This window comes from Perognathus longimembris, chromosome 6 (assembly GCF_023159225.1).
Source record: "Perognathus longimembris pacificus isolate PPM17 chromosome 6, ASM2315922v1, whole genome shotgun sequence".
NCBI lineage: Eukaryota > Metazoa > Chordata > Mammalia > Rodentia > Heteromyidae > Perognathus > Perognathus longimembris.
The window spans coordinates 18,740,883-18,752,097 of NC_063166.1; the positions used below are offsets into that span (position 1 = coordinate 18,740,883).

Here is an 11,215-nt window from a genome sequence, read left to right on the forward strand (position 1 = left end):
GTGAGCCATTGGAGTCTGGCCCTCTAACTATTTTTATGGAACTCTTTCTAAAATTGATTATACATTTCTCTTACTTACAAAATATAAGACACGTCTGAATCAAAGACATACCTGAAAACCAAGAAAACTAAAGATGTTTCTTTGACAGATCCACAGAACTGATCGGTCTTTCTCTAGATTGTCTGGCCCATGGTGTGCCTAATGATTTCAAGGCCTCATATGGCTCTGGGGCTGGATGCTTCCCATCTTTGGAGGAGATGAAACGTATAAATTCCTTAAAAGGGCTGGGAATGTGGCTTAATGGCAGAGTGCTTGCCTAGCATGCTTGAAGTCCTGAGTTCGATTCCTCAGTACCACATAAGCAGAAAAAGCCAGAAGTGGCGCTGTGGCTCAAGTGGTAGAGTGCTAGCCTTGAGCACAGAGAGGCTCAGGAACAGAGCCCAGGCCCTGAGTACAAGCCCCAGGATGGGCAGAAAAAAAAAATTCCTTAAAAGACATGAACAATGAAACCTCACTTAAGAAGAAATAAAAATATATGAGTAAAACCATAACAGTAAAAAGATTGCTTTAGGGATAACAAATTTTTCTCTAAAGACAGATACTTTCACTGGTGAATTCTACAAAATGTTTAAAGAATCAACATAAAGCTTCATGACCTTTTCTTAAATATTTCCCATCCTGGGAAGCCAGTTGTATTCTGATGTTGAGCCAGAGAACTATAGAGTAATATCCATACTACTATGGCTGCAAATCTCATTATAGGCCCTCGCCATCTCAGGCCAGGCACATTGTTGTAAGTATTACACACCATGACCAGGTGGGATCTAGTCTGTGGGTGTGAATGTTTCCACAGACTATCAGCAAAAAGATCATAAACTACAAATCCAAAACGGAGGCCTGGAAGAATTCAACAAAATCCAGCCTTCTTTCATAATAAAAACACTTATAGGTTTATTTTTTAAATGATATATTGAAATTTGAATGCATGACTTTATTTGGCAAGAGAACCCTTGTAGATGTAGCTGGTTGAGATGAAGTCCTACTGGGGGAGTGGGCCCTTGATCTACTTGGCATCCTTAGAAGAGGAGGAGGAGAGAGACAGAGGGACACACAGGGACAGAACAAAGACCAGAGGGATTTGTATTTCAGCCCAGGAATCCTAAGGATCACTAGCAAGTAGAGCTAAGACAAGGACCTGGAGACCCTCTCTAACAGCAGAAGATACAGCCTGGCCCTCTTGAACCTTTGGTTTTGGACTTCTAGATTCAGGAACTGTAAGAAAAGAGATGTCAATTCTTCTAAGCCATAATTTGTGGTACTTATTTATAGCAGCCCTAGGAAAGGAATACAGATTAGAATAGATATTTTGGCAAAGGAGATGTATGAATATTAAGAAGCACCTGAAAAGAGGCTTCTTATCATTAGCCATTAGGGAATGTGAGTCAGAACTACACAGAGAAACCAGGCAGAACTGGTAGTTCACACCTGTAATCCTAGTTACTCAAGAGACTGAGACCTGAGGATCATGGATGAAGCCAGCCCAGGCAGAAGAGTCCATAAGACTCTTATCTCCAATGAACCAGCAAAATTCAAGATGTGGAAGTATGGCTCAAGTGGTAGAGCTCTAGCCTTGAGAGAAAAAGCAAAAGGACAGTGCCCAGGCCCTGATTCAAGCCTTCGTACCATTGAGATCCTGGTTCCCACACTTTCTGGTGGCTGTCACCCAAAGCCAGGGCATAGCAAGTGCTGGTGATTATGTGGCTGTATCCAAACACCTGTGTGTCTCTGGTAGGAGTGGATAATGCTGGAGTTGGCGGTATGGCTTAGTTGGTAGAACACTAGCCAGTGCTGGGTACAGAGTTCAGTTCCAAGTCTTGGATCTAAAAATTAGAAAAAAGGAATGTAAAATGTCACAGCACTGTGGAAAAGTTTAGCAACTCCTCAAAATGTTAAAATAGAGTTCCCATATGACACATTAATTCCATTTCTGGGAAATTACCCAAGAGGAACCAAAAACTTCTGTCTGCACAAAAACATGAATATGGATATTCATAGTACTTATTCATAATAGACCTGAAATAGACACCATTTAAATGTCTGTCAGTTGATGAGTGGATTAAAAATGTGATGCATTCATACAATAGAATATTATCAATAAAAAGGAATTACATACTAATACATGCTATACCACTACCAGATGAACTTTAAAAACATTTTACCTTCAAGAAGCTAGACAGAGGGGCTGGGAATATGGCCTAGTGGCAAGAGTGCTTGCCTCGTATACATGAAGCCCTGGGTTCGATTCCCCAGCACCATATATATATAGAAAAAGCCAGAGGTGGCGCTGTGGCTCAAGTGGCAGTGTGCTAGCCTTGAGCAAAAAAAAAGCAAAGGACAGTACTCAGGCCCTGAGTTCAAGCCCAGGACTGGCAAAAAAAAAAAAAAAAAAAAAAAGAAGAAGCTAGACAGAGACAAGCATATATTCCAGATTAGCCAAATTTAGAGGGACAAAATGCACATTGGTAATAAAGGTGCTGATGGGGCATACCTACAATCCTAGCTATTCTGGAGGCTGAGATCTGAGGATTGCAGTTCAAGCCAGCCCAGGCAGGAAAGCCTATGAGACTCTTGTCTCCAATTAACCACTGAAAAGCTGGAAGTGAAGCCGTGGCTCAAAGTGTTAGAATACTAGCCTTGAGCCCAAAGCTGAGGGACAGTGCCCAGGCTCTGTGTTCAAGCCCTAGGACTGGCACTAATATATATATATATATATATATATATATGCATATATAACACATCATAATATACATATTAAAAAAAGGAAATGAGGTTGAGGATATAGCTCAATGTAGAGTGCTTGCCCAACACGCACAAATCCCTAGGTTCAATCCCTAATACAATTTTTAAAAAAAGAGGGCTTAGGGTATAGCTTAATAGTAGAAAGAGTGAAAGAAAGGTAAAAAGGAAAGGAAGTGAGAAAGACAATGTCTGCAGGTCACTATGTTGTGCATGGTGCATCTTCACACACAGACCTTCGGTGTCTTTCTCCCCAAACTCTATTACCAGGCATCCTTAGGGGCCAAAGAGCCTTTACTTAGGACTAGAAACGCATTCATAAATGACCCACACACATGGCCCCTGGGGCCTTACTGAGCCACAGCGTGATAGCAGTCCACCTGACAACTTCAGGGGTCCGGTCTGATAGCTAAGGGGGCCTGTCACATTGCCACTGCCTGACCATGCTTTGTCCTTTCTTGTTTCCTCTGCAGCACCGCCATTGTGTTTTCTGTACAGAGTGGGCCACCTTTCAAAGTGCTCCAAGCCACAGATGTGGCTCAAAATCTGCACAGGCGTCTTTCCAAGGAGAAGGCGGATTTCTTGCTTTTCAAGGTCTTGAGGATAGACACAGCAGGTCTGTCCTCGAAGGGAACTTCGCAAAGAAGCAGGGACTTGCCCATTGTGGGTACATTTTACAGGCTCAGAAAGAAGAGTGACAGGGAATGGTTTTTACTTTACCATCCGGGAACTTTTTGGGGCTTTGATTTCTCCATACGTTTGCTGTCACACACATTTGCCAACTACTTGGTCTTGGCAGGAAACAGTGACTAGTCGTGGTCAATTTTTTTTTTTAGATTTGAAAATTTAAGTTTAAAAATTTAAGATAGGTTACATCCTTTCTGTTTGCTCAGCTCCTGGCTAGCCATGCCTTAGGCACCCCTTAACAGGCTCAGAGTTCCAATTAGTGAAAATGATCGTGAGCGCTCTCACAAGTAATGTTTTGATGACACGACCATTTCACCAAGCACTATAAGGGAAAAGATAATAAGTTGGGCAGTGAAATTTAACTTGTTTCAGATATAAGTTCACTTGCAATTGACCTTCTCAGTCTTGAGTAATTTAATTTTTTAGGTCACCTTTTTCTCTAGCTATAAAAGTGGTCATTTACTTTCTGTAGGAAATTTGGACTATCTAGAAAGACACCAAGAATAACATAATCCTCTCGATTGTAACATTGTCCAAAAATGACTCCTGATCATATTCTGATTTCTTTCTTTCCAGTTATCTCATCTGTAGGAAATGTAACACAAGTGATTTGATATATTTTTAACGCGCTTTTTAACTTCAACTCATAGTATGATCATTTCTCTCAAAGCTTTTGAAGTCTCTCTGCAGTGAGATATTTATGGCTGCATGGTATTACTCCCAAGATATGTTCTGTAGTTAAGCAATTACTCCTCTGCCCATGGACTTTAAGACTGATTTTAAATGATACTACAATGTTGATAATCTTTGCTCATATTTTCACTGGACACACCTTAGAATTTATTTTCTTAAGCCAGAAGGTGCTATAAATTTGTGATTTGTTCCCGCCCCCTTCCCCCTCCCATACTGGGGCTTGAACTCAAGACTTCCTTCTCTTGCTTGGCTTTTCCCCTCTTAAGGCTAGCAACGATACCACTTGAGCCACAACCCTGTTTCTAGCTTTTTGCTCGTTAATTGGAGATAAAAATCTCATGGACTTTTCTAACCAGGCTGGCTTTGGACCTTAATCCTTAGATCTCAGCCACCTGAGTAGCTTGGATTACAGGTGTGAGCCACCAGATCCTGATACCATGAAGAAATTTTTCATTGCACAACATGCTAGTCAGGACCTCCTCGGTGGAGGATTCAGAAATGGGAACCAGAGAGCCCCTTTTCCTCTGTGGTAACCTCAGTTTCACACATCTCTTTACAGGTTGCCTTCTTGAATGTTCTGGCCATGGTCACTGTGACCCCATCACAAAGCGCTGCATTTGCTCTCGGTTGTGGATGGAGAATCTTATTGAGCGCTACATCTGGGATGGGGAGAGTAACTGTGGTGAGTTCTGGTGTGCAGATGGTGGCTTTGGGCAAGGAGTTTGAGGGCAGTAGGCAGAGGTATATCCAAAAATGCCTGTCTGGACTTAACAGCTGTAAACACTGAAGCCCTTTCTCACCAGAAGTCCAATCACCTGGTGGTGACTTCAGCTCCTCCCCAGTCAGCCTTTGGAATGTGATAGGTCAAACTTACCAGAGAGGAAAATCCTGTACAGCGTGAAGATGCTCGCTTTTGTTGCAGTTTCACAAGAAGAACTGATTGGGCCGCAAGATACATTTGCAGATTGTACCTGCCTTGCTGTATCTTGTGGTGCTGTCCCTGCTGTGCACCTGCTGGAATCAGACAAAGAAGAAACCTCAACCCACCTTCTGGGATTTTTTTTTTTTGTCAGTCCTGGGGCTTGAACTCAGGGCCTGAGCACTGACTGTCCCTGGCTTCTTTTTGCTCAAGGCTAGCACTCTGCTACTTGAGCCACAGCGCCACTTCTGGCTGTTTTCTATATATGTGGTGCTGGAGAATTGAACCCAGGGCTTCATGTATAGGAGGCAAGCACTCTTGCCACTAGGCCATATTCCCAGTCCTCAACCCACCTTCTGGCTGTCTCCTCAAGTAGGTGCCAGCAACTGGAGCCATGGTCTTGGGCAGGCCAGACTACTGCCTTCAGGCCTCTTCTAGGGAAAACAACAACAACAAAAATGATACCCTAATGTCAAGGGAAGCATTCAGAGTAAACTTGTCATCATGGGGATCCAGACGGGCATAGTTTTTAAAAAATGCTAAGTGCTGACTGGCACTTAATGTCCCTGCTTAATGGTTCATAAATGGCTGGCACTGGTAGCTCATGCCTATGATCCTAGCTACTCAGGAGGCTGACTTCTGAGGATTACAGTTTGAAGTCTGCTCAAGCAGGAAAGTTCACGAGACGCTTTTTTTTTTTTTTGCCAGTCCTGGAACTTGAACTAAGGGCCTAGGCACTGTCCCTGAGCTGCTTTTTGCTCAAGGCTCGCACTCTCACAGCACCGCTCTGGCCTTTTTGTATAATGTGGTGCTGAGGAATCAAACCCATGGCTTCATGTATATAAGGCAAGCACTCTTGCCAGTAGGCCATACTCCCAGCTCAGGAGACTCTTATCTGCAGTTAAGCACCAAAAAAGCCAGAAGTGGAGCCAGTTGTAGAGCACTAGCCTTGAGCAAAAAGCTCAGTGACAGCACCTAAGCCCTGAGTTTAAGCCCCACAACTGAAAAAAAAATAGTACATAAATATTTGCAAACAGCCAGTGTCTGGGTCAGCATTGCAGGGAGCCTATGGGATGTCAAATAAGAGTTAAATATTGTCTGTTCCATTGGCTCTCTGTTCCCAAGTTTCCGTGGCCAAGCTGTTTTCACTTTCTGCAAGGACGTGGGAGGAAGGAATGAAGGTCAAAGCTGTTTCCCAGTTACTCTCTGGCTCTGAAAAGAGTCTCCATGCCACAGGCAGTCACACAGGCACTTGATTTGCTTTATTACAACCCCACAGGAATTGCCTAGTGTATGTGATTCACAGGATCTGGTGTGAATATTTGATGTGCCGTATATGCAGAAGTAAGAGACATTAACTCCTTCATGGATCAACGTCAGTACTTTTAGATTAGTATCTCATTAGCATACAATCTGTGCTGTCATTGCTTCTCAGTCTTTTGGCCAAAGTCAGGTGTGAGCTGTGTGCTCCCTGAGCAACTGGGAGCAAATGGACGCTATGAAAAGCACCCAGGCTTGTTCTAGTTGTTCTGTTATTGCCTGGCTGTTCTCTGTTGCAGCGGGCATGGTAGCTTCAGTGCCACACGCGGCCTTTCCTTGGATGCACTGAGAAATATTCACTGTAACATGTTTGCGAAGTGGTTTGGAAAATGCTGTGTTACTAAGTTCCCTCTGCCTCTCTCTTTTTTTTTCATTTATTTAATATTTAGACTGGAGCGTATTCTATGTGTCAGCACTGACGCTCACTGCAATGGCAGGCACCGGAGGGCTGACGTGGCTTTGCATCTGCTGCTGTAAGAGGTACCTGGCATGCGTATTTATCTGTGTGAATGAGGCTCAAGTGCTGTTTGCTTGGGTTTGTTAAAGTATTGAATTGCTTAATAGTCTCTGTGTGTGCACATGCACATGCCCTGGGACTTGAACTTGGGGCCTGGGTGCTCTCCCTGATCGTTTTTTTATTCAAGGCTGGCATTCTACCACTTGAGCCATAGCTCTACTTCCAGTTTTGTTTTGGCTTTTTTTTTTTTTTTTGGTGGTTAATTAAAGAGAAGAGTCTCACACATTTCCATTCCCAGGCTGGATTCAAACTGCAATCCTCAGGTCTCAGCCTCCTAAGTAGCTATGATTACAGGCACGAGCCACTGGCACCTGGGTTTCCATATATTTTAAAATCCTGGATCCCAATTGCTACTCTTTGAATCTGAGTTGAATTCTTTATTGTTTCTTTCAGACGGAAAAGGACTAAAATAAGGAAGAAAACAAGGTACACCATCCTAGACAACATGGATGAACAGGAAAGAATGGAACTGAGGCCCAAATACGGTAGGATGGTTTCCAAGACAATTTCCTGCTGATTCGAAACCCTTTAACCCAGGTATTTGCCTGAAAGGTAAGTCAGGCAAAAGGAAGAATAAGCTGAAGTCAGTGCTTGAATTAGAAGAGTGAGACTGAGAATCTGTGATTTATCTTAATTTTTTAATATGTATTAATTGTACAAAGGAGACTCACCAAGCTACTTTTCATGTGCATATATTATAATTGAGTCAGATTAATCTGTTGCCCTCTCTCTGTTTTGCTTTTCATCCCATTGCTCCAGTTTTCATCTGTTGTCTTCATGCTTCAAGCCATGTATTTCGATATAATTCTCCATCATCCTCTTTCCCTCTCTGTGAGTGTGAGACTGGAAATATGTGATGGAAAGCATCTGGTGTCATTCCTGAGGACTTTGTGTGTGTGTGTGTGTGTGTGTGTGTGTGTGTGTGTGTGTGTGTGTGTGTGAGAGAGAGAGAGAGAGAGAGAGAGAGAGAGAGAGAGAGAGAGAGAGATTGCATTGGCAGCTAATGATTTAATGACAATTTGGCCAATAGATGGACTAATGAGGGATATGGAAAGTCTGCTATCAGTTGAGCCCCTGCCCCATGACTTGGGGACAGAGATGGTTTCTCCACAAAGGGTCCTCTGCCTCTGTGCCCAGCCCTCTGCCCTCCCTGTGGCTAACGCTAGAGCTCAGGCTTGGGGATGATGGCAAAGCCCTTGAGCTTGCTCACAAGGAGCCCATGCACCTGCTGTGCTATGGTCAATTGCTCGGAAGGTGTGGAGGGCACCACCCTGCAATGCCTGCAGGTCCCCATGTGACCTGAGACTGGAGTGTCAGAGCTGAAAGGAAAGGTGAACTCCCTCCTAAGATGCCCTTCCTGCCTTTTTCTAGGTATTAAGCACCAAAGCACAGAGCACAACTCCAGCTTGATGGTGTCGGAGTCTGAGCTTGACAGTGACCAGGATACCATCTTCAGTCGAGAAAGGATGGACAGAGGGAACTTGAAGGTTTCCATGAATGGTTCCATCAGGAATGGAGCTTCCTTCGGTTATCGATCCAAGGACAGATAAGGGGGCAGCTGGAAGTTGCTGGACAGACCCACAGGAATCCACAACTCCAGGACCAGTCACAGGGAGCTAAACCACAGAAGCCAGTCTCATTAGCATACGCTTCAGCAACGTTGCACAGTGGCTGGATGTGGTCCACATACTTAAGGATGTGGCTTCTTGGAGTTTTTGAGACACCAAACCAAAACAAAACACTGGGAGGCTTCTGGATAGGAATAAAGGCAGCATAGTGTGTCTGTCAGGGGCGCTATATTGTAATGCCCAAATGAAAACAAAGGTACCACCTGTTACTATCCCCAGACACTTAGGGAAGTAAGTTCAAGGCTTTAAGGAGGACTGATGTCCCTCTCCTGTGATTGCTTTTCAGTACAGCCATCAAATGTGGTCTTTCTTGTAAGACCTGCCAAGTTAGAATGAGGCATGAACCGTCTCTGGGCAGGGAGCTCTGTGGGCTGTATGTGACACCCCCACAAGGCAACCCCCCATCCCCAGTTTCACTGCTTTGCTTATGATCAATGACCCCCCATGCTGTCTTGAAAGTAGCTGGTGGAAGCTCATGAGCTAAGTTAGAATTGTGTTCCAAGGCCAGTAGGCATCAGAAATGATAGCAAGGTTCAAAGTCGAAGACAGCATTGAACATTCTTTGTTATTTTTCTAAGAAAAAAAACCTCACAAGAAAAAAAAAAATCAACCTCATGGAGGTCTCTCCCAGTCCTGTTTTACATTAAGCACAGTAACAAGTGGCTGAATTCATTCAACATTTATTGAGTATGCACTATAGGCCTTCCATAGATCAGGGAAGCAACTTAGCAATTCTGTATATAACCCCAAATACAGTCTCAAAGAAAGTGGTATGGCCCTGAAGCTCTGACCTTCTACAAATACCCCCAGAATCTGTGGACATAACATATTCAGTTCATACATTTAAAAAGAAGATAAAATGTTTATTAAGCGATTTGTCTACATCTCACTGTAATCATATAAAAAAAGTAAACCATTTCCTCCTACAAAGAAACATCCTAAAGCAATTGACTGGAGTTCTTCCTAACCTGACAGGATTGGGACCCGGGAGTTCTACTCACAGTCGTGGAGGAGCAGGAGAGAGACGTTTAGTGTTGTGGTATCCAGTGTGGCCGTACCTAAACAGCGGGCTATTGCTCAGTGCTCTTGTAGCTTGTGGCACAAGCTACGGGATTTCTGTTGATGGAGCTGAGAGAAAGGCAATTTAGCCACTGGGATAGGTGGTTCCAGAGCAAATGTTTCTTTGAGGCCCTTAACAAAACTCAACTTTCAAGCATGTTTGTTTTCTCTTGAAACATTCGTCCTCATGGGGCTATCTTGTTCTTCATTATAATCAACCCCTTCCTGGATAGTACCTAGCACTATGGATGCTATATTTTTCTCCTAAATACTATGTAACAAATGTAATATGTTTTCCGTCCAAATTAAGCACTTATTACAGACTCTGCTCACCACTTTTGTAGTTTGAAGTATGACTAAAAACTAGCACACATTTCTCTCCTCTTTACAGTTTTTGTGGGTTTGCTTGTACTAGAGCTTTCAGCAAACTCAGCATGTGATTTTTTTTCTTCCCTTATTAAGTCAAGAGCTTTTTACCTTTTCACTTAAAATAAGTATTTTATGGTCTGGGTATGGCATGTCCAAGTTGCGAGTATCACTGCCTTGTGCTTTGGGACCATAGGTAAATGAAATAAGCGATTCTTAAGTACAGCACCACACTGCCGATAACAGAGGTGACCCTAAGTAAGTGACTGGTGGAGGAGAGCATATGCAGTGTGGGTACAGTGACCAAAGGGATAATTCACTCCTCAGGCAGATGGAGTGGGACAGCATGGCTTAAAACTTACCAATTGTGTAGTTCTGTACTTCTCCCATTCAATGTTTCTGTACCACAATTGATACAGATTAAAAAACAAACCTTAGAAAGTGAAACCAGAGTATGAATAGACCACTCCATTATACTTTACTGTAGAATGGTAGAAATAAAATGTATAGGAGAGTAATTTCATTTTTTCAAATAATGTTTCTGCATTTGCCTATACTTTCTCTATCTTAATTCTGTAACTTAATTCCTATCTCACATGTTAGTGGAATTAACATTATCATCAACTGCTGTGTATTTTTGATATTTTGAATATTCCTATCTCTCTTCATAAGTTTAGAGTCTACCCTACACAGTGACCAAGGTTATTATATTCTTATGTGTAAGTGGAAATTTTTGGCATAGAGGATCGCATGCCAAATGTAAACTTAGAGCAAAATGACAAAGAAGGCTTTATGTACAGAATATATACACTTCAGATACATACTCCACGAATCTTTACAATCATCCTTGAAAAGGAGATATTATTCTCATGTTGCTGATACCCTCAGAAGGCCCAGAGAATGTTAAGGATCTTGCCCAAGCCCACTGCCAATAAGTGGTGTGTCAGGGAATTGAATGTAAAGTTTTACTTCAACGGCACTGAGAACTTCTATCCCATAGAGGGAAAATTACGGTGCTTGGCCTTGAACTCAGGGCTTGGGCACAGAGTCTTAGGTTTTCCCTTCAAGACTGGCACTCTATCATCTAAACCACAGCTCTACTACTGACATTTAACTTGTTAGTTAGACATATGAATCTCACAGACTCTGAACCTTGATCCTTTGGTCTTAGCTTCCTTAGTAGCTAGGTTTACAGGCATGAGCCAAATTTTGCTTGTAGGACTAAGTAAA

General features: G+C 42.9%; 1 protein-coding gene across 6 annotated transcripts in view; it reads left to right on the plus strand.

The window, feature by feature from the left end:
- Window positions 1–9,412, plus strand: part of Kiaa0319 (KIAA0319 ortholog) — a 53,683-nt gene extending 44,271 nt beyond the window's left edge. For all 6 annotated transcript variants that reach the window (XM_048348374.1, XM_048348378.1, XM_048348377.1 and 3 more), the window contains 5 exons: window positions 3,270–3,412; window positions 4,736–4,858; window positions 6,805–6,895; window positions 7,326–7,417; window positions 8,304–9,412. In XM_048348374.1, the coding sequence (XP_048204331.1) occupies window positions 3,270–3,412; window positions 4,736–4,858; window positions 6,805–6,895; window positions 7,326–7,417; window positions 8,304–8,482 (628 nt within the window). In that variant the 3' untranslated portion in view covers window positions 8,483–9,412. The remainder of the gene's footprint in view (window positions 1–3,269; window positions 3,413–4,735; window positions 4,859–6,804; window positions 6,896–7,325; window positions 7,418–8,303) is intronic.
- Window positions 9,413–11,215: the final 1,803 nt, after the last annotated feature.